A 24,399-nucleotide genomic window follows, 5' to 3' on the forward strand; every position below is an offset into this window, starting at 1 on the left:
GCAGCTTCCTCCTGTGGCCAGAATGGCTCCGCCCAGCAACCTGGGCCAAGAGTTATTCGATAATCTGATGGCAAGCTCAATTTTCTCACGTTTTTGCAGGTTTATATGGCAATGGACTGACCAGTCTCTCAGCGGCTTTAACTTCCACAGGAGGGGAGGCAGAGGGAGGCCATTTGTATCCATCGCGCTTGTGGCTGGCTCTGGGAAAGAGCTGGAATGCCGGGGAACTGGCAAATCTGGGAGCAATCATCGGGGCATTAAAAGCCATTGTGTTTCTTTCATTCCATGACTTGTCTATTGTAAACATTTGGAGATAGGATTAGCTGGCTTCTAATAGCTAAGCAATGACTATTTCAGGAACCTGGCCCCCGTGTGGGCATAAGCTGAGGGCTGGGTTTAGATCAGTTCGGATCTTGCCAGCGCTCCAAATCTAGGCAGATGCTGACAGTGCTGACAGTGTGCTCGAAGCACTAGACTCCTACTTTATTGCCCATAAGAACAGGCGAAACAAGAGCTGGAATCGACCATTCGGCCCATCAGGGCTGCCCTTCAATAAGATTATGGCTGATCCGACTGTGGCCTTAACTCCACTTTCCTGCTTCCCTGTAACCCTTGACTCCCATTCAGTGTAATCATGGCTGATCACCCATTTCAATGCATTTCCCCACACTATCCCCGTACCCTTTACATCACTGGTGTCATGATATGCAGATAAACATCATGGTGCAAACACACATGCACACTGATGGACAGATCAACGGACCAATCAATACACACACAACATCACAGCCAATCACAAGCAAGAGCAGACACACTATAAAACGGGGAACACGACACTTCCCGCTCATTCCAGCAGGAGACAGCTCAGGGCACAGAGCTCACAGCAAGCCACTCAGACATTCACCATGTGCTGAGTGCCTCTCCAAGATAGTGTTAGGGCTGGGTCCACAGGTTAAAGGGTAATGAACGAACCACAGTAACCAGTTTACAAATGTTAATATTGTTAGTAATAAAACTGAGTTGTACCTTCCGCAACCGTGTTGGTTCGTTTGTGTCGCAGAGCACCCAACACGACAACTGGGAGTTAGAAATCTGTCAATCTCTGCTTTAAATGTACTCAATGGCCGGGATTTTCCAGTCCTGCCGAAGGTGGCCTCTCGCAATGGGTTCCATGCAAAACACTGTGGCCGGGACTCTCGGCCACAGGTTTCTCCGCGACGCTCCATTCGCTGGTGAATTAGAATTAGAATCCCCTACAGTGCAGAAGGAGGCCTTTCGGCCCATCAAGTCTGCACGACCCTCTGGAAGAGCAGCCTGCAGCCAGGGTCAAGGCGCCGCCCTATCCCAGTTACCCACCTAACCTGCACATCTTTGGACTGTGGGAGGAAACCGGAGCGCCCGGAGGAAACCCACGCACACACGGGGAGGACGTGCAGACTCCGCACAGACAGTGACCCAAGCTGGGAATCGAACCTGGGACCCTGGAGCTGTGAAGCAATTGTGCTATCCACAAGGCTACCGTGCTGCCTCTTCCTCATCCTCTTTAGTTGGTTAAAGAATGGGCGGGGGGGGGTGGAATTAGGATTTTTTGTTTTGTTTCAACACAGTGAAGCTGCTGTGATCTGGAATGCGCTGCCTGAAAGGATTGCGGAATCAGATTCAACAGCAATTTCCAAAAGGGATTTGAACACGCACTTGAAAAGGAAAACTGTGCATGGCTACGAGGAGGAGACGGTGGAGGGGCATGAATTGTACGGTTCTTTCAAAGGGCTGGCAAGGGACAGCAGGCCGAATGATCTCCTTCTGTGCCGTATTTCTCTACGATTCATCCATTGCTCGTGCTTTGGAGCCGATTTTCCTCCTCGCTTGCTGATGACTGCCAGTTTTATTTGGGAATCCAATTATAGATACAGGAAAGCCACCACTTTGAAGTGAGCTTACAGTAGGATTTTCCATTACACAGGGAGAGATAATGCCGAGATGCAGTTAATGTTCTGGTGATGTAACTAATAAACGGATTACATTGCTATGAATTTTCTGATGGAAGATTAGTGGCTTTCAGCTTATTAAACGCAAAATTAAATTCTTATTTCTTTCCCCAGAGGATGGGCGCAGATTGAACCGTAAGGGATGTCCTACATTAATGTCGCAAGAATGAATGTCCACTTATCCAAAATGCTATCCAGATATTTGAATTCCATTTGATCGTGCTGGCGTCAGTACAATCAACATCCTGGGGGTTACCATTGATCAGAAACTGAACTGGACTAGCCATGTTAATACTGTGGCTACCCGGGTAGGTCAAAGGCTAGGAATCCTACAGCGAGTAACTCACCTTCTTACCCCCCGAAAACCTGTCCACTATCTACAAGGCACAAGTCAGGAGTGTAATGGAATACTCTCCAGTTACCTGCATGGCTCGACGCCATCCAGGACAAAGCAGCCCCGTTTGATTGCTCCCCCTTCCACAAACTTTCAAACCCTCCATCACCGATGCCCGGTGGCAGCCATGTGTACCGTCTACATGATGCGCTGCACGAACCCGCCAAGATTCCTTAGACAACTCTTTCCAAGTCCATGACCACTACTGTCTAAAAGGACAAGAGCCGCAGATACCTGGGAACCCCACCACCTGGAGGTTCCCCTCCAAGTCACTCACCACCCTGACTTGGAAATATATCGCCGTTCCTTCACTGTCACTGGGGCAACATCCTGGAACTCCCTCCCTAACAGCAGATGGGTATACCTACACCTCAAGGATTGCAGCGATTCAGGAAGGGTAACTCACCACCACCCACTGACGGGCAACTAGGGATGGGCAATAAATGCTGGCCTAACCAGCGACGCCCACATCCCGTAAATGAATAAAAATGATTGTTTTTTAAAAAAGCTGTGTCTCAGCTTCTCGCACCCTCAACCCGGTTCTGGGTTCAAGTCCCAGGTCGGCGACTTGAGCACCAGAATCCAGGCTGACGCTGCAGTGTGATACTGAGGGGGTTCTGCACGGTCAGGGGTGCGGCGCACCAACCCGAGACCCAGCCCGACCTCTCGGCTGAATGTAAAAGGTGCACTGGCCATATTTCGAAGAAGGTCGGGGGGAGTTATCCCCAGTGCCCTGGTCAACATTCATCCCTCAATCAACACGGCTCTTTGTGGGAGCTTGCTGTGCACAAATTGGCCACCTCATCTCCGACAAGGCAAAAGGGATTAATTTGCCGCAATGTTGTTTTCTTATTCGTTCAGGAGATGTGAGCATCACTGCTGGGCCAGCATTTATTGCCCCTTGAACTGAGGCGATTCCTCAGCCATTTCAGAGGGCATTTAAAGAGTCAACCGCATAGCTGTGGGTCGGGAGTCACATGTAGGCCAGACCGGGTAAGGATGGCAGATTCCCCTCCCTAAAGGACATTGGCTTTTTACAACAGTCAACAATGGTTTCACGGCCATTACTTTTAATTCCCCCCCCCCCCCCCCCGCACCCCCCTCCCAGGAGGCCCGGGGGGGGGGGGGGGGGGAAACAATTGTCGACCCCCCCCCCCCCCCACCCCCCCCCCCCCCCCCCCCCCGGGGGGGCCTGTGGAGAACGAGCTTCCCAGGTAAGGGGGAGAGGCCCACCCAGCTGGGGCTCGTTAAACCAAGCACGAAAGCCGGCCCTAGCAGGGACCGGCGTGTTGGCTGTCCCAACGGGGGCCTGTGATTGCGCACAGCCACAGCCACGGGCAGCTTATTGTTAGAAGGAAAATAAACCCTTTCCTTCCTATCGCTGGCTTCCTCGGTCATTGGACGATGTGAAGCAGGTGATGTGCAATCTGAGGATTCCCTCGAGGTGGTAGGGCGGTGGAGGCAGTGATTAAAACCTGTGGGAGGAAAAGGGGAGAATTTCCTAATTTACCCGCGTTAGCTCAGACCACCCAAAGTGCCTCACAGCCGGGGAAGTGTCATCACTTTTGCAGTACTGTGCCGCAAAGTGTCAACACTTAAAAGAGCTGTCAGTTAATGCGATGGTGCTCTATGTATTTAATTATACGGAGGCACCAGTCGTTAGAGATGGAGGAAGAAGAGTGCAGACATTAATCAGATCCGGTACGTATCATTCATTCTAATCTGTGCAATGCAGGAGCTGACTATTAACTTTTATTGACTAGTTCAATGATTAATGCATGGTCATTTATCAGCCAGAGTCTGGTGAATATAATCATGATGGGCTTTCATTGCTTTTCTTTAAAAAGAAAATCATTGGTTTTTTCTTGAGGTCGCTCTTCTGTTGAGGCAGTTGGAGTACGTGCTTGGGTGCAAATCCCCCTCAGTATGTCCATTCCTTATGCACCGCCCAAGGCAATGGACACTGGCGCTACGGAGGTCACTGCGGGTGAATGTAGCACTCCGGAGTCTGCGGGGATTAATCTCTAGTACTCTGATGTATTCAGGGGTAGAACGGCTCTTCATCGACGAAGCAATGACCACTTCTGGGCATCAGCAGAGGGCAGGATCTAGATCTGCTGCGAGGTGACTCTTGGCTGAAGAGTGTGCCAACTCTCCATGTCTGGGCACACTCACAGTGCAGAACTAGCTCTCTCCGGCTGACCCCCTCCAATAACCCGACGCAAAGTAGTCTTTAAATATTACTCTCTTCCAGCTTCCAACGTGCAAAGGTCAATTAACCTCTGCCTGACCTGGACGACGTTCATGGGGTTGACTCTTAACTGCCTCTGTGAGATGACCAAGCAAGCCACTCAGTCCAAGGGCAATTAGGGATGGGAGCCAAATGCTGACCCGTCCAGCGAGGCCCACTTCCCGGGAAAGAATAAAGAAATGAAGCGCCGTGGGGTGACCTGCCAACACCTGCTCTCCGCTAGTTGGTGAGGCGCTGGGAAGCGAGGGTCAGTCACAAAGCCATGCGGGAGTCACTCTCTGGGAGGAAGGAAACATACAGTATAGAAGGAGGCAATTTAGCCCCAATCGGACCCTGACAACACCTTGAGACCGCTATTCTCACTGTAAATTCATGTGTTTATTTCTGTTGACAGCTTAGACCCACGACCTGGACTTGCGAATCAATATCTAAATGTGCGAATGACACCAACTGGGGAAATAGTCAATATTGAGGGGGGGGGTGGTGGTGGTGGCCGGCGGGGGGGGGGGGGGGGGCAGCAACAAATCGCAGGTGGATATTAATAAACTTGCAAAGTGGGCAAATAATTGCTAAATGAAGTTCATCACCAATAGGCGTGAGGTAGCACACTTTGGGAGGAAGAACAGGGAGGTCACTTATTAGTTGGGAGGGGCGAAGCTATATGGGGCAAAGGAACAAAATTAAACTAATGACTGAAAGGTGCGCCACAGGGTAGTAGGGCCATTAAAAAGCAAACCAATCACTCGGCTTTTTTTCTAGCAAGATAAAATTGAAAAGTAGGGAAGTTATGCTATCCCTGCATTGAACTTTGGTTAGATCACATGTAGCGTATTGGGTTACTTCAGGTCTCCATATTAAGCATGTTAACTACATGTGTTTACTAACTACAGGAGCTATGTACGTATGTACAGTCAAGGGTTCAAATTGGGAGCAGCCTCCATGCTTGCTTGTACACACGGCTCTGTCCAACACTAGCCTGATCCCTAGGTGCTGGACATGTGTTCTCTTACGCTGTGGGGCCTTACTGTACTCAGTCCCATGTTAACCCTATATGTGCAGACCCTTATACTACAGGGAGGAAATGGAAAAAAGATTCACAAGGATGATAGTGGAATTGAGAAGGTGTAAGAATCAGGAAATATTGATCATGCTTTGAACTCTTTTTTTTCTGAGGAGAAGTCAAACGGGTGAGCCGATAGAGGTCTTTAAAGTTATGCAAGTGTTTTGGTTAGGGTATATGTGGAGAAAATGTTTTCACTGAGGGAGACACCAAAAACTAGCAGGCATAAAGATAATTAACTTTGACCAGGGAGGTGAATTGAGTTAAATCAATTCTACAGGACTAAGCTAGGTTTTCATCCCAAATGGTCTGGGCCTGTGTTTATGCTTCACACAAGCATTCTCCCCCACCTCTCTTAGATGGTCACTAATTAATCCATGGAATCATAGAATTAGAGGGTCCCTACAGTGCAGAAGGAGGCCATTCAGCCCATCGAGTCTGCACCGATCCTCTGAAAGAGCCCTCCCTAGGCCCAATCCCTCACCCTATCCCCGTAACCCCACCTAGGGGCAATTTAGCACGGCCAATCCACCTAACCCGCACCTCTTTGGACTGTGGGAGGAAGCCGGAGCACTCGGAGGAAACCCAAGCAGACACGGGGAGAACCTGCAAACTCCACACCCAAGGTCAGAATGGAACCCGGGTCCGTGGCGCTGTGAGGCAGCAGTGCTAACCGCTGTGCCACCCCAATCGGGAATTCAAGAGAAACTACCCAGAGAGTGGTGAGAAAGTGGGAAGGAAATGGGGAGCGTGGACACATTCAGGGGAGAAACACATCATGGAGAAAGGAATAAGAGGACATGTTGATGGGATGAGATGTAGTCGAATCGGAGGAGGTTTGTGTGACCTGTTTCCGCCCTGTAAGCTCGATCTACGGCAATTCAATGTCACCAACCTGTCAGGCATTGCAGTGCAGATCTTGATAGCTTGCTGCGTTTCTCCTTATCTTCATTCAGTCTTTTTGTACCAGTTATCTTCACTCTGTACCTTTCGGTTGCTGACTTCGTTGGCAATGGTAACCATCAAGATGATCAGAAATAGGAGCTGGTTTAAGGACCAGGCCAGCAAACGGCCAGTGTGATACCTTTGCAGGAGTGACTGTGGACAAAAGAAAAGTGCCTGACCAAACCAAACACATGTGGAACCCTCGATACGCCGAATGCGATGTAGCTGTCAATAATCCGGAACAATCGCAGCTCCGAAGCTAAACATGAAGGATTTGGGGGATTTACTTGCCAGCAGAACGCCGCTAAGTGTCGCAATGCCTCATCACCCCGAGATTTTGTTTATCCTGACGCTGTTCAATATGGGGGTCTGCCACCTCCCAACTTCCACCCACCATACCCACCCCCCAGCACTCCCAGCCGCTCGCAAGAAAACATTCAGGCAAACCCTGAATGACAGGAGAGGTAACGTGACATTTCAGTGTATTTATTTTAGTTTATCTTTATACATTTTGTGATGACATCCTTAAAGGTACAAAGCACAGGGCGAACAGGGCAAACCCACAATCCACCTCATTGCTTGCTCCAAAAGACAATGGAAATTCAAATTGAAGCCAATTCATGGTCTCCACAAGAGAGACGTACAAGGTCCAAGCTGACAGGAAAAGGCATCGCACCTCATCTTGGGCTTGACCTGACGCTTGATCTTAGCCAAGAGGCCGAGAAGCGATGCCAATGTATTTTTATGTCAAGTGCTCCCAGCACAGACACAGGCCATTCGGCCCAACTGGTCCATGCTAGTGTCGATGTTCCACATGTAGCCTTCTTCCTTCATGCAACCCCGTCAATGTATCGTTCGACTCATTTCCCTCCCATGCATTCAGCTGGCTCCCACCCTTGTCACTCCATGCGGTAGTGAGTTGCACATTCTAACATGGTGTTACCCGCCCTCCCCGCCGTGACTGCGCCTCCCTCCAGCTGATATTTACACTCTTGAGATCATTTGCCCGCTGGAGATGTGGGACCCCGATAATTCCCTTGGCAATTCTCTGCGTTTTTACCCCATCTTACACCAACTCAGAGCATCCCTTAGGCAAATGCGTCACCGCTGCTGTAACTTAGAGAATCGCAGTGGCCAATCTGAGAACAGCAAGATCCCATAAACAGCAATGCGATAATGAACAGATCATCTCATTTGGAGGCAAAAGATTCCCAGGCAATTTTCAAAGAAGAGCAAGGGAGCTCTTCCCCAGCATCTTGCTTCAATATTAGCCTCTCAATGGTCTTATGGTCCATGGTCTCAACCAACATTGCTGAAACCAGCTGAGCTGGGATTCATCTCATTGCTGTTTGCGTGATCTTGCTGTGCACACATTTGGTTGACTCATTTCCTGCGTTGCCACGGTATCGCATTGGGTGTAATACATTTTGGGATGTCCTGAGGTCACGAAAGATGCCGTAGAAATGCAAATACGTTCTTTCTCAGAGGCCCAATTTGGCACCGGGCCGAGATCAGCAAATTCAGCGCAGGCCCTGGGGCTGACTGTGGGGCCTACACATGCCTCAGCACAACACTGGGTGAACTATTGAGCTATGGATGTTCTTAATGGTAACAGCAGTCCTCGTAAAATTGGTTGTACCCAGGGTAAGGAGTGCACGAAAATGAATGAAAACAGCATTGTATTGCTGTCAAGACTGGAGCCTGGAGCTATGATGGCATCGCGTACAGAATCAATTGGAGCTCGCATTGTGAATTATTGTATCGCCTGCTGATGGGGCAGTGTTAACAGAAAGGGTGAACAGTAAACTGTGGCCATTTCTTTATCCGCTCCTTCAAGCACACATTAAGCAGCTCACGTATATGACTGCACAATTACTGTACCACAGATAAGGCTATATTTATTCACTCATGTGGGCTTCGCTGGCTAGGCCGGCATTTACTGCCCATCCCTAATTGCCCTTGAGAAGGTGGTGGTGAGCTGCCTTCTTGAACCGCTTGCAGCCCTTGTGAAGGAGGTGCACCCTCTTCAAAAAGTACTTGGATGAGCACTTGTGATGCCACAACATTCAAGGCCAAGTACCAGGAAGTAGGATCAGTGTAGATTTAGAGTAGTTTTTCGTTGTGCATGCTTGATGGCCCGCAGGGGCTCTTCTGCACTGTATGAATCTATGAAGGGAGCTCCAGGATTTTGACCCAGTGACAGTGAAGGAGCGGCCGATATATTTCCGAAGGAGGATGCTGAGTGGGGTGGGAGGGGAACTTCCAGATGGTGGTGTCCCTGTGTGTCTGCTGACCTTGTCCTTCTAGATGGTAGTGGTTGTGAGTTTGGAAGGTGCTGCTGAAGGAGCCTTGGCAAGTTGTTGCAGTGCATCTTGTCGATGATACACGCGGCTGGTCATGTGCGTCGGATGTGGTGGCAGTGGAGGTGGAGGGGATGGGTCAGGTGCCGATTAAATGGCTACTTTGTGCTTGCGCGAGACCAGATGAAATGAAACATTGAACGCCAGGCGTTTTTACCCCATCTTACACCAACTCAGAGCATCCCTTAGGCAAATGTGTCACCGCTGCTGTAACTTAGAGAATCCGGTTAACTATTTTGGACTGAAAGCTAAGACTGTGTACACGTCACTCAGCACGTTGCCACGCCCAACACTCCCGTCGTCACCCAGGTGTCTGTACCATTGACTAAATAATCTAAACTCAGGCATTACTGACAAAAGGATGAGGTTCCTGATCACACTTAGCAGCATCCGAACATACAGTAAGCTAAGAAACAAATGTACTTCAGAGATAAACGCTGACTTATTGTTGCCTGGCAACGGATGTGGCGGTTGGAAGACATTTATCCGATTACAGCAAAGTCAGGGACACAAGTCGGAATGCAAAATCCAGACAGGATTATTGACCCCGGAGTCCACAGCAATTAAAGCCTGATCTCCAGGACACTGCGACCGGGAGAGAAGTCAAGCGGGCATTGAATAAAACGGTGCATTTGTTTCATTTTCTTCAAACGTTTTGTTTTTATTAGTTAGGAAATTAGTGCAGCTCCACTGCCATCCACGGCCTTGCCAGCTGAAGAGTTTGTCCGCCTCCCGATGGGCGTGGGGGGCGGGGGGGGGTCCCTGCCCGGGCCAGTCATGTGACGAAACCTCCAGGAATGCGTACAGCCAGGGTTGGGAGCTCACGGTCAACAGTCCAGAGGATCAGCGGGTTGGGAAAACCTGGCGTTTTCAGCTCGTGGAGGGCCAGGCATTGGAGTTCCTCCTTGGCTCCTCAGGCATCATTTATAATGTCGGGGGAGGGGATTGGGGTGACACCCAGGTGGATTTTATGACCATATCCTACCCCATAATATCAAGGGGAGGGGGGTGGTTAACCTGGTGTGATGAACGGTTACTGTCACACTGTCCCCTTGTCATCATGTAAGGTGGTGTCCTCTTTAAGACCGGGCTTGGAACCCTGGGGAACTCCGCCTCCGGCTCCGCCCATCTGGGAGCCGTATATCAGGGGCCGCCTCATGGGCGGCATAGCAGTTAGCACACGTCTCAGCACCAGTCTAGTTCTTAGTTTATTAAAGCCTTCTTTACCGTTTACACTCTAAGCGTCGTTATTGAGGGTACCACACCTGGATTCTCTGAGAAATTTACCCCCGCCAGTTTTTCAAATCAAAGTTCGTCTGCTGGACTCTCCGTCGGCGGGATCCTCCGCTTTGCCGGCAGCGCACCCACACGCCCGCGGGTGTCCCGACGGCGTTGGGGGGGGGGGCACAATGGGAAACCCCATTGGTCGGCTGCGGGAATGGAGAATCCCACTGCCGGCGGGGGGGGGGGGGGGGGGGGGGGGGTGCGTGCCACGCCGGAAAACAGGGCTGGAGGGGCGGAGAATCCAGACCTAGATATTTCCCAAATGCAGAAACATTTTGGTGCTAATTTGAAACTGGCACCTGGATCGTTACGCCTTCTCTGGAACCTGGAGGAGAAGGTGTGGGGAAATAATGGACAATGGGATGAACTGGATTGCTCTTTGAGAGAGCTGTCACTGACCGATGGGTCGAATGGTCTCCTTCTGGACTGTGCTCTTCTGGGAGTCTATAAGTGGAGGGCAGCTGAGTACCGCAAGGGGGGAAGTGAATCTCTGAGGCGCCCCACGATAACCTGACCTGCATTGTAGGTTTTAAACTAGGATGGGCCAGCGGTATGGAGCAAAGCGTTTGATTTTACCCAGATTATCTGAAATCTCACAGACTGGGTGATGGTTTGACACTTGCTAAAAGAGTGGCTGACCCGTGCACGAGAAGTCTGCGTTGGTGTCATGCACTGTTCCCCCCTCGGGATGACTCAAGGTGCTTCAGAACCCCACTGAAGTCTTTCTGAAGTCTGAGTCTCTGTTGTGATGTAAGAAACACAGCAGCTAATATGTGCACAGCAATCTCCCACATTGGGAGCAATGTGACAATGACCAGATCAGCTGTTCCAGTGGCCTTGGTCGAAGGGTAAATCTTGGCCAGGGGAAAGCTCTCCTGCACTTCTTCGAAATCACAGGCTAGGATATTACACGTCATGGAGCCAGAGGAAGTAGAAACAGGGGAGAATCGTTCGGCCCCTCAAGCCTGCAGTATCATTCAATAAGATCATGTCTGATCTGATTGTGGCCTTATCTCCAACTTCCTGCCTGATCCCACCTCCCCCCACCCACCCATAACCCTTGATCCCTGTTGGTCAGAAGTCTGTTTAGTTCATATTCAATGGTGCAGCCTCCATTGCTGACCGAGGAAGTGAATTTCGAAGAATAACAACCCTCTCAGAGAAGGAACTCCTCCCCATCTCCGTCTTATCGGAGAGACCCCGTATTCTGAAACTGTGCCCCTCGTTCTAGATTCCCCCACAAGGGGCAACATTCCCTCAGCATATATCCTGTCGAGCCCCCCTTAGAATCCTCTCTGTTTCAATAAGATCGCCTCTCACTCTTCTAAACCCCAAGGAGCCAACCCGTTCAACCTTTCATTGTTAAACTCCTTCGTCCCAGCGATCAGCCTAGTCAACCTTCTGTGAACTGTTTCCAAAGCAAGTATACCCCTTCCTAAGGAGACAAAAGTTGTACATTGTACTCTAAGTGCGATTCGCCAATGTCCTGTACAAATTTAGCAAGTCATCCCTACTTTTATACTCCATCTTCATTAACGTAAAGGGCAAAAACGATTTGTCTCCCCAATTACTTTCTGGACCTGTATGTTGACTTTTTGTGGTTCATATACAAGGACACCCATGTCCCTTTCTACTGCAACATTCTTCAGTCTCTCTCCCACATAAATAAAACCCTGTTTTTCTATTCTTTTTGCCAAATGTTGACATCTTCCCCACATTATACCCTATTGCATTGCGAGCCGATCGACAAGGCAGTGTTCAAAGACAACAGAAGTTTATTGAACTAAGAAGAACTATGTACACATCACAGCACAACTACCACACGAGTCTCAATCCTATGACCTCCCGACTAACCCTGGCCAAGCTCCAACAGCCAGGTCCACGCCTAAACACCCGATAGGCTAATGTTCACATCCTCCCTCACCATTGGCTCAGGGCCCATCACGTGGCCCACAAAGTATCTCCCCTTAAAGGGGCCACACCACCACATATTCCATCTGCCAACCTATTGCTCACTCGCTGAACCTATCGATATCCCTTTGCAAACTCTTTGTATCCTCCCCACAACTTGCTTTCCTGCCCACCTTTGTGTCATCAGCAAATCTAGCCACAATACAATCGCCGTCTTCATCCAGGTCATGAAGAGAGGTCAACCTGGATATAGTCCACCTCAGAGGTCAGCTGGGGGCCTTGGTTCAATGTTTTATCCGACATGGGGAGCCTCCGACAGCGCAGCACTCTCAGCTTAGATTTTGTACACAAGTCACTGGAGTGCGGCCTGAACCTACAACGTTTGAACACTGTGTCTAATCAAAAGAGTGTCAGCATTGACAGTTCTGTCTTGGGTGAAAACGGGAGGTAGCGAATCGACAGCCCAATAACACCAAGGAGAAAGAAAGGGGGTGAGGTGTGAAATGGGGACGAGCATGGGGGGTGGGGCGGGGTTGCTGTTCCGCCCGCCCAAAAACGATTGCGTTTGCAATATTGACTGCCAAAGCACATTAAAGCAACACTCCCAGAACCTTCCGAAATGGTATGCGAAAGTAATGATAAATACGTTGGCACTGCAGCCAGGAATGATTAGAGATTAAATCGACATCAATTCTCCATATTAAATCCAATCACTGAGTCCAGACATTAATGCTGCTTCCTGCTCTTATATTGTTCGCTCAGTTAGTGCTAAGTGAATATAATATCCATTACAAAGCAGTCCGTCAAATGGTTTGTTGTTGAAGAATTAGGATATAAATAGATAATACCGCCTTGCTGTGGTTTAATATTAAATTTCTGGCATCTGAATGCCGAGGTTCCGAGAGCAGAATAGAAAGTGGCGTATATCGGCAGCAGAGCAAGGATAATCCACTGACAGCACGAGGGTCCGTGACAATTTTCCCGACTGTTGTTTTTGAATTGTCGTAAGAAACATGTGGGGCTGGATTCTGCGATTTGGGGCTATGTCTCGAGGATCTGTGGCGTTTTACGTGGGACAAATTGGCGCGGCCCCAGCACCGATCCTCCGACCGGTGAGGGGCCAGCGGTCACGCCACGCAAAACGCACGGCCTTCCCGATATGAACATCTGGAGAATTGTCGGGTCCGTGGCCGCGCAGGCGCACGGCGACGACATGCAGCAGTCGCGCCGTACAACATGGCGCCGGCCGTGTGCGGACCCGCCCTGGCAGGTAGTGCCCCCCTGTACACCCCCTCGCCACCCCTGGGCCAGCCCCCACCAGTCTCCCCAGCCCTCGCCGAAGCCCCGCCGGCCAGCAGTGCATCTCCTGCCCGACTGTGGCAGCGCTGGACACAGTCCGCAGCCGCCACTCCGGGTTCCCTACCGCTGAGACCACACATCGACCGCGCGGTAGGGAACTCGGCCCCCGTGGGAGGCCCTCCAGGTGACGTCCTGGGCCGTCCCAGCGGCGTGCGCCGTACTCCTCGATGATGCCATTTTGGAGGGGGCGGAGCATCTGAAAACAGGTGCCGCCCCCGATTCCATCATAAAAAGGGCAGCACAAGTGGCTAGCACTGTGGCTTCACAGCGCCAGGGTCCCAGGTTCGATTCCCCGCTGGGTCACTGTCTGTGTGGAGTCTGCATGTTATTCCCGTGTCTACGTGGGTTTCCTCCGGGTGCTCCGGTTTCCTCCCACAGTCCAAAGACGTGCAGCTTAGGTGGATTGGCCATGATAAATTGCCCTTAGTGACCAAAAGGATTAGGAGAGTGTCATGATATCCACATCAGCATATCATGGTGCAATCACACACACACTGATGGACAGGGAGATGGACCAACCAACACACACACAACATCGCAGCCAATCACCAGTGAGAGCACACGCACTATAAAACAGGGAACACCACAGTTCCTGCTCATTCTACCAGGAGATAGCTCAGAGCACAGAGCTCACAGCGCGCCACTCAGGCATACACCATGTGCTGAGTGCCTCACTAAGATAGTGATAGGGCTGGGTCCACAGGTTAGCTGGTGAAGTAAGTACCCAAGCCAGTAGTTAGTTGTTAGTTGGTTAGACAATAAAACAGAGTTGTACCATCTACAGCCGTGTTGGATCATTTGTGCATCAGAACACCCAGTACAACAGAGAGGTTATTAGGTTACAGGGATAGGTTGGAGTTGAGGGCTTAAGTGGATCGGTGCAAACCCGATGGGCCGAATGGCCTCCTTCTGCACTGTATGTTCTATGTTCCACCGCCCGATCGCCGATTACGATATCGGCACCAGATTATCCCACATGGCTGCGCTGTGGGGGAGGACAGAGAGGTGGAGATGATGAAAACTGAATGCTTGGTCCCATTACCGCTTCCGTCCAGATACCCCCACCCCCACCTCACCCAGCATGGGCTAACTCAGAATCCGTGAGTTGTTGCAGAACGACATAGAAAGAGGCCGTTCAGCCACTCTAATCCATTCTGGTGGTTTTATGTTTCCCACCCTTTCCCTTGTCCTAAAACCACACTTAAGGCGAGATTCTTTGGCCTCCTCCGCGACACGTTTCCCGGCGGTGGGAGGAGACCCCCCCCCCCCCTCCCCCCGCCAATGGCCGGCGGGAGCGTCCTCTGGTCCTGTCGCTGCCAATGGGACTTCCCATTGAATCCACCCCACGTCGGCTGGACCAGAAGATCCCGCCCTTTGTTTTGCGCCTGTCATCTTATCTGTCACTTCCTACCTCCCCTGTGCACCTATCCAGCTTCACCCATCTGGTCCTTTGTGATGGTGACTTCCACCTTTTACCCAAATTCCTTCTTGGCCTTATTTGCGACACAGCCCTGAGCTCGTTCTGGACTCCCCTCCAAACCGGAAGCATCTTCTCTCTGAGTGAAACACAATAAGTCCCAGGACATTAATAATACTGGATTCTGTCCCATTAAAATGGCAGTTTGGCTGATATTTAAATCTCCAACGCTAGTTAACGGTACAACACTGGCATTCGAACTGATACCAAGTGCACCAATTAATGACTAACTCACCAGGTTCTGCAAAGCTTCATCGCGACGCTTGTGTTTTTCTGCAGAATTACACAGAGCTTCCAGCACAGAAACAGGACCATTTGGCCCCAGCTGATTTGTGCTGGTGTTAATGCTCTGTCTTGTTACCTGTGTGGTAGGTAACTCGTGCTACTCAATCCTTGGTTGATGGTGAGGTCATCTGAATCTCGATGAAGAAGACTCAAACTCGTCCAGTAACAACAAAGGTTTATTGAGTAACTGTAACAACAAGTTGATCACGGGGCGCACATAGAGGCATTCGAGCTTCGCAAGGGCATCAGTATAGGAGGAGGCTTCGTCGAGTTGAACAGAGATCCGATGGCTCACCCGTGCGTGGAGGAGGCTCAGCTTCTGTTCGTCGGTGACGGAAGGCGTGGAGGCGACTGCGAGATAAGCCTTGCAGCATCGAAGCCGGTGCGGAAAACATTTCTTTCGCCTCTGGGGCCTGCGGATCGAGTTCCAGTCGGTCAGCTTTGAGGGCCGATTCCATCATTGCGTTTACGTTGATTAAATTGATGCGACCATCAATTCATTCGAGACAAGAGTAAAGATGAACCGTGGCTTTAATCAACTTAGAACAGTGCCTGCCTGCGACTGATACAATACTGTGCGCCGCCTACAGGTCGACTGCTCTTTATACCCCCCTCAAGGGGAGGAGCCATGGGCGGAGCCCATACATGTCCCAACATGTTCCCCTATGGATGATGCTATACAATGGCCCATAGGTGGAGCCCACAAGGGCAACAACATAGCACAGATGCAAATACAAGGCAAAGCATGGTACTGATACAGTGGTGGATTATTGGTATAATACATTCACCACACAAGTGCATGAGTTCTTTACTTTAACTTTGATACTAGTGATAAGGTTAACAAGATCTAACTACAGTAACTATACGTAACTCCACTAGCCATCTGAACTAGTCTGCTATTGCCCTGGTCACAGTGCACTCGAGACAGAGAGAGAGACTGAGGGAGACACAACGTGGTTGCTTTTTATATCCCTGCTTGTCCGGCCCTCTGGTGATCATGTGGTGCTGCTGATGACACATTAACCCCTTGTGTACATGCACATACAGAGGTCACTACATGCTCCACCCGAGTCTCCTCCCACTGCACTTTGTCTCCTTCTATCAGCATTATTTTCTGTTCCCTTCTTCCTCATGTGCCTATCTCTCTTCCCCTTAAATGTATCTATGGGATTCACAACACCCCGTATCACAGTATTCAAACCACTCTCGAGGTAAAGTGAAAAATCTCAAAGGCTTCTGTCAGGTCACTCCTATGCCCTCTCTTTCCCAGAGTACAGACCCCCCCCCCCAGCTTCTTCATAGTGAGAGGATTTGAGTGCAAGGGCAGGGATGTCTTGCTGTAATTATACAGGGCCTTGTTGAGGCCACGCCTGACATATTGTGTGTATTTCCTTATCCGAGGAAGGATGTTCTATCGAGGGAGTACAGCAAAGGTTTACCAGACTGATTCCTGGGATGGCAGGACTGACCTGTGAGGAGAGATTGACGAGGTGATTGACTAAGAATGATGGGCGATCTCATAGAAAGCTATAAAATCCGAACAGGATTCGACAGGGTAGATGCAGGGAGGAGGTTCCCGATGTGAGGGAGTCCAGAACCAGGGGCGCGATTCTCCAACCCCCCACCAGGTCGGAGAATCGCCGGGAGCTGACGTGAAACCCGCCCCCGCCGTGTACCGAATTCTCCGCCACCAGAAATTCGGCGGGGGCGGGAATCGCGCCGCGCCGGTTGGCGGGAATCGAGCCGGTCGGCGGGCCCACCCCCGGCGATTCTCCGGCCTGCGATGGGCCGAAGTCTCGCCGCTATCAACCCTCTCCAGCCGGCGTGGATTAACCACCTACCTTACTGGCGGGACAAGGTGGCGCGGGCGGGCTCCGAGGTCCTGAGGGGGACACGGGATGATCTGGCCCTGGGGGGTGCCCCCACAGTGGCCTGGCCCACGATCGGGGCCCACCGATCGGCGAGTGGGCCTGTCCGTGGGGGCACTCTTTTTCTTCTGCCTTCACCATGGTCTTCACTATGGCGGAGGCGGAAGACACCCCCGCCCCTGCGCATGCGCGGGGATACCGTGAGTGGCCGCTGACGCTCCCGCGCATGCGTCGCCCGGCGAAGTCCTTTTGCCGCCAGCTGGCGTGGTGCCAAAGGCCTTTCCCGCCAGCCGGTGGAGCGGCAACCACTGCGGCGCGGGCCTAGCCCCTCAAGGTGAGGGCTTGGCCCCTAAAGGTTCGGAGAATTCCGCACCTTTGGGGCGGCCCGACGCCGGAGTGATCCGTGCCGTTTTTGGCGCCGGGTAGCGGACATTGCGCCAGTTTGCGGAGAATCCCGCCCCAGGAGTCACAGTCTGAGGATACGGTGTGAACCATTTGGGACTGAGATGACGAGAAATGTCTTCATGCAGAGCGTGGTGAGCCTGTGGAATTCGCCATCACAGAAAGCCTTTGAGACCAAAAATGGGTTAGACACATTTCTTGGGGCTAAAGGGATCAAAGGATATTGGGAGGAAATGGGAACAGTGGGGGCGAGTCTCCGATATTGAGGCCAAGTGTTCGCGCTGTCGTGAACGCCGTCGCGTTTCACGACGGCGCAAACAAGGCCCGGACACGACCTATTCTGGCCCCCACAGGGTCCAGCGTCCGCCGCGCCAACCCGGGCATGCGCAGTTGGGGCAGCCCAATCCTGCGCATGTGTGGGGGAACGTCTTACGCACGCCGGCCCCTCACCAACATGGAGCCGGTGTTCTGGGGCCGCGCGCGGAAGGAGGCCCGGGGGGGGGGGGGGGGGTGGGGGGAGAGGCCGGCCCGTGATCGGTGGGCCCCGATCGTGGGCCAGACCCCATCGGAGGCCACCCCGATGATTACATTCACACAGGAAGGCAGACATCTTCTCTGCATCAACAACCCCAGAGGTCAATCCTCTTTGTTTAACACTATTTGGGACCGGTTTATGGAAAAGGCACTTTATATTCGGGCTGATGAATGGTCAGCGGGATAGAGGAACATCCATCACAGAAATGGGTCACAGAGGAAGGGGAGTGCTCCGTCTCCATTGGAGGGATTTGAGGGAACATTCTTTTTTAAGCGCTCAGGTTACACATTGCCACAAATTCAGAATTTTTACGATTACGTTTTATGACAGGAGCAATTAAAATTGTAATGAACAATGTGAATATCGAAATTATATCCACAGGGGATTTTAAAGCTCAATAACTCCAGTCTTGTAACTTGCAGCACTTGCTGGTTCTGTGTTCTTTCCACAGTTGGATATCTGCTCCCTGGGATATCATATGACGAGCACAGCAGTAGCTTATAACCTGACTTCTATGTCCAGGGAAGGGAGTGCTTTGGAAATCCATTCAAGATGCTACGTAAATGCACATTGTTGTAAATGCCTTAGCCTTCGCCAATCGGGTTTTCCAACCCAATGTCGTTCTTCTCTTCTCACTGAAACATGTCATAAACTCAAAGGTAACATGACCAGCTCAGGCTGAAGTACTACCTGCTGTCTAATTTCATCCCTGAAGAACATACATGTGGAAAAACATGCACCTTGGCAAGCACATGTACGTGCACATGTACCCACATTCGTTCTCAGAACACACATGCATACGTGTAGACAAAGTACACATTTGTACCCACACACGTGTGTACACATTCAAACACGCACTCACTTTCACTCTCTCTCACGTACGCTCTCTATCCCTCACACCCCCTTTCCCCCTTACATTTACTTCCTCTCTGCCTCGTTCTCTCCATCCCACTCTCTCTACCTCACATGGTGCACACATTCCGTGCTCACCCATTCGCACACTTCTTCTCACTGCGTGTGTGTTTTTCTTTCTGCCTCTCCCTCTCTCTCTCCCTTTTTCTCGACGTGCTTCCATGCACACTTTCTCTCGCGCCCGGGACTGAAGGTGTCAGCTCAGCGTAGCCCAGTGATTAAGCCGACACCTTCCTAATCGTCAGGTTCAGTACGACACTGTGCAATTTATTCATCCACTAAACCCGGCTCAGAGGATACAGACGAAACCTTTGCAGCACGGGCTGTTGTACTTTCACGGAATGCAGCCTCCCACAGGCACGGAACAGCAACTTAATATTCATAAGTTGTTCTTAAGGCTTTGAAAATCTGCAAATGGATCTCGGAGAGAAAGGCTTCTCTGTCGAAGAAAGAAATCTGCACAAATATCTCATGCTGCTAACAGCGAGATGCGGTGTAATGTGCGGATGAGTGGAGTACAGGATATTGTTGCTCCTTCACCTCCCCTCAATCTTCAATTTGAGGGTTTCCCTCGAACAAGTCACCCAGGAATTTCTCTACGTCTTCAATGTGCTCAAGGGCAGCAAGTCCAGCATGGCATGCTGTCAACCCACATAAAGGTCATCAGCAGCAATGACATTCACTGCCTCTTGGCCAGTTTCCAGGGACTTGCATGAGCGACAGGCAGACATTGTCATTACTGCCCCTGTCCTGATGCCCTTATCTGGTCAGGGTGATCTGTTCCCTGCCAACGACCCAGCAGGAACAAGCTTGCCCGACAGCACTCTGCATAAGCACCAACTGTTCTGAGACACACACATATTTTATCAGAATAGATACACACATTTTAACACACGCACATATCGTAATATACACACACATGCCATAATACATGCACCCACCTATCGTAATACATGCACACACACATTGTCACTCATACACACATCATAATACGTGGACACACATCGTAATATACACCCACACATCGCAATACACGTACACACCTCATAATACACACACATGGTAATGCACATGCACGCACACAGACATCACAATACACGCACTGACACTGCAACACATGTGCACACACACATGGTAATACACACATGGTAATACACGAACACACATCATAACACATGTGCACACACCATAATACACACATTGTAATGCACAAGCACAAACACATAAAGTAATGCACATTGTGATGCGCACACACATCGTAATGCAAAACACACATTGAAATGCATATGCACTCACATAATTTGATACACGCAAATCGTAATACACACGCATCGTAATGCACATGCGCATACACATTATGTAATACACACGCACAATGTAATACACACATTGTAATACACACACTTCGTAATACACGCACAGACATTGCAATGCATGTGCATACATGCATAATGTAATACATACACACAAATCATAATACACACGCACACATTGTAATACGCGCACATCGTTATACGCACGTAATGCAATACACATGCATCACAATACACGTGCACACACATACATTGTAATACACATATTGTAATACACGTGCATGCACATACATTGTAAAACACACACACATTATAATACACGTGCCTGCACACACACATCATAATGCACGCATACATATCACAATACACGTGCACACATGCATGACGTAATACATGCACACACATCATAATACATGCACATTGGGCGCAATCTACCGGCCGCGCTGTGCCCGAAAGGCAGCGCGGCATGGCTGCTAGATGCCAGAGATCCCTCTTCCAGAATCTACCGGGCTCGCCGCACCTCACGAGATCTAACATGATCCCGTGAGACATCGCAAACTGAATCCCGCTCATTGTGGGCGGGATGACTATTTTCCAAATTGACATATTAGAGCGAGACAGCTAGTCCCACTCTAATATGCAGTTCCCCGAGGTACCCAAGGGATTGGGATCTAACCCCTCAGCCTTGGAGACCTCGGGCGAGCGCCGTTCAGTGCTGTTCTGAACAAATGGGGACCAGCTGAAACGGCACTCATGGGGGGTCTCCCAGGGGATCGGACACCCCCAAGTGCTTACCATCTGGGCAGGGTGGCACCCTGGCACGTCTGGTGCCACCCAGGCACCTTGACACTACCAGCCCAGCACCCATGCTGGCACTGCCACCTGGGTACCAGCCTGGCACTGACAGGGGCACTGCTTGGTTGGCATTTTACCCACACTAGAGATTGGGCCTGGGGTGCCCTGAGCGGGTGTGGTGGGGTATGGGGTGGGACCAAAGACCCCCTTATGGGTGAGTTGAGGATTTGGAAGATTTGGAGGTCATGTTGGGGGGGTCGAGTGGAGCTTGTGGATCTCCTCAGTGCAGGAAACAGGACAAAGTGTGGCCTCGTCGGGGAGTTCCCCCCATCTATAAGGGAGTCCTCAGGTGCCCCTGCATCCCCTCCCCTTCCCCCTGCTGGCTGGCAGTGCGAAGATGCATTTTACCTGCGCTGGTGATCGGGCCCGGAGGCGTCCTGCCCTTAAGCGGTTGGGTGCAGGGGGCTCACTGACCCCCTTATAGGTGAGTTGGGGGGTTCCAGAGGCCGAAGTGGGGGGGGGGGGGGGGGGTCGAGAGATTGATTTGTTGTAATGCAGAGAATCGCAGGTGTGTGAAAATCAGCAAGCCCATTGTGAAGTTCTTGGGAAATAACAATAGGATATTCAGTCGGAGGCATTCAGAATCAGGAGTACATGTACAGCACAGAAGCACAGTGGTTTGCACTGTGGCTTCACAGCTGCAGGGTCCCAGGTTCGATTCCCCGCTGGGTCACTGTCTGTGCGGAGTCTGCACGTTCTCCCCGTGTGTGCGTGGGTTTCCTCCGGGTGCTCTGGTTTGCTCCCACAGTCCAAAGATGTGCAGGTTAGATGGATTGGCCATGATAAATTGCCCTTAGGTTAGATGGGGTTGCTGGGTCACGGGGATAGGATGGAGGTGTAGGCTTAAGTAGGGTGCTCTTTCCAAGATGGGCCGAATGGCCTCCTTCTGCCCTGTAAATTCTATGATTCTATGCTGTTAAAAGATTGGGCTCTTCTTTTTTCATTCTAGGTTCCGCTCCACTGGTAGATTTGCACGGAAATCTTCAGTGGACAAAATGCACAATGCAATTTTCAATACACTACATCCACGCTGTTGTAGCCAGGGATATTCAATAGCCATGTTAGCCGAGATCATGAGTGTCACTGCCAACCAGGGATTGTATGTGGATCCTTTCTATGCCATATAACTGCATTCCCTACTGGTTGTAACTGAAGCAACACTTGAGCTGCCACAGGGACAGTTCTGTCCTGATGACTCGGTTAATGATTCTGTTTTAAATTCTGAATTTCTGGTCGTCAGTCAGCCATGACCAGGCCAGTGGCTTCTCGCTCCTCGGAAGATGAGGGTTTCAATGTTCCATTCCACAGACGTCAACCCATAATCTAGGCTGACCCTACCAGTGGCAGTACTGAGGGAGTGCTGCACTGCTGAAGGTTCGGTCTTTCAGATGGGATATTAAACCCTGTCTGCTCTCTCAGGTGGGTGTAAAAGATCCCACAGCCACTATTTGAAAAGAGTAGGAGAGTCATGACCCACAATATCTGCTTCAAGTAACATCCCGAAAAGTGTGTGTGGGGGGGGGGGTTCTGATCATTATCACACTGTTATTTGTGAGACCTTGCTGTGTGCAAGCTGGCTTCCATGGTTCTTGACACCACAACGGGAAATGTTCCATCCCATTAGTCAGGTTTGATTTGAACCTGGGATGAAAGGATAGATAATGTGTAGAGTTTTTAACTTAAACTGAGAAATCGCAACACCCGGCAATCACAGTGCAGGTACAAAAATAACAACTTACATTTATATAGCCCCTTTTATGCCTCATGGTGTCCTAAAGCAGATCACGACCAACCAAGTATCCTTTTATGGTCACTGGAGCAATGTAGGAGGCACGGCAACCAATCCGAGCACAGCAAAATCCCACAACCAGCGATGCCTTAATGAGTAGATTATGTGTTTGTGCGAAGTTGATTGAGAGATAAATGTTGGCCAGGACACCGTTTGCAATCGTGCAGTGGGACATTATACAGCCACCTGTAAAAAGTGGCATGTTTGGAACTTAGTCAAAACTATTCAGAGAAGGCGACCAACCCTGATGTGACCCGCCATTTTACCTGTGTTAAGTAGAGGTCCCGCCTGCTCTCTCGGCTGAAGGTAAAACAACCCACAATATATCAAGCGAGAGCAGGGGAGCTTTCTTGGTATCCTGGTGATATTTACCCCTCAACAAATGTTGCAAAAACAGATGATCTGATCATTAGCCCATTGCTGTATGTGGGAGATTACTGTGTTCAAATTGGCTGTCGCGTTCCCCTAATCACAGCAGGGACAGGGCGTGATTGGCTGGAAGGTGCTGAGCGTAGAATCCCTGCAGTGCGGAAGGGGGCTATTTGGCTCATCGAGTCTGCACCGACCCTCCGAAAGAGCACTCAACCTCGGCCCGCTCCCCCGCTCTACCGCCGCCACTTAACCTACAGATCTCGCGCCACCACGGCGAAACTTAGCACGGCCAATCCACCTAACCTGCAGATCTTTGGGGACTTGTGGGAGGAAACCGGAGCACCCGGAGGAAACCCACGCAAGACACGGGGAGAACGTGCAAACTCCACAAAGACAGCCAACTAAGGTCGGAATTGAACGCCAGTCCCTGTGCTGTGCTGTGAGGCAGCAGTGCTAACTACTGTGCCACCATGCCGCCTACGGACATTGTAAAAGGGTGTTGTATAAATTTCAGGTTGTTCTTTTCCTGTTTGAAATTGTAGAAAGAATGGCCCGCCTTGATATTTTCTGTGACGCTTTATTTCTGTCTTTATTATAGGTCACTGATGATCTCATCGTGTCGTCAGCGGAGTGCGCAAGCGATGATGAGGATCTTGAGGAGTGCGAGCCCAGCTCAGGTGGGTTAGGTCAGTCCATTTTCACTTGCTTCTCCTTCCTTCTCTTGAAGAGATAACTTATTGAGGGTAAAGTAATAACTAAAATGGAAATGGGTAGAGGAACCCCAGTCGAAGGCATCGGGTCCCATGGAACAGTGTGGGGACGGGAAGTAAGGAGGAACTTGAGGTGGAGATTTCCTGAGCAACGGGACAATAAAAAATAAAATAAAAAAAAGATGGCTTGGGGGGGGTTGGAAAAACAGGAAATTAGGTTGTTTGATCAACGGGTGACAAATTGGAATTGCTGCCCGTAATCCTTCTGGGACCCCCCTTCAGAATAAATGAAATGTTTTAAGCGTGGGATAATGAAGATTTCCCGTTAA

At 50.5% G+C, this 24,399-nt stretch overlaps 1 protein-coding gene across 10 annotated transcripts in view; it reads left to right on the plus strand.

Annotated features, from left to right (window-relative positions):
- The window catches only part of nrxn3a (neurexin 3a), a 2,368,971-nt gene that overhangs the window by 2,288,093 nt on the left and 56,479 nt on the right, over positions 1–24,399 (plus strand). For 6 of the 10 annotated variants that reach the window (XM_072493615.1, XM_072493594.1, XM_072493596.1 and 3 more), the window contains one exon: positions 23,959–24,037. In XM_072493615.1, the coding sequence (XP_072349716.1) occupies positions 23,959–24,037 (79 nt within the window). Of the gene's footprint in view, positions 1–23,958; positions 24,047–24,399 lie in introns of all 10 variants that reach the window. The other 4 variants (XM_072493593.1, XM_072493595.1, XM_072493600.1 and 1 more) reach the window with 1 other exon arrangement.

The sequence above is a fragment of the Scyliorhinus torazame genome, chromosome 2 (genome assembly GCF_047496885.1).
Source record: "Scyliorhinus torazame isolate Kashiwa2021f chromosome 2, sScyTor2.1, whole genome shotgun sequence".
Taxonomy (NCBI): Eukaryota; Metazoa; Chordata; class Chondrichthyes; order Carcharhiniformes; family Scyliorhinidae; genus Scyliorhinus; species Scyliorhinus torazame.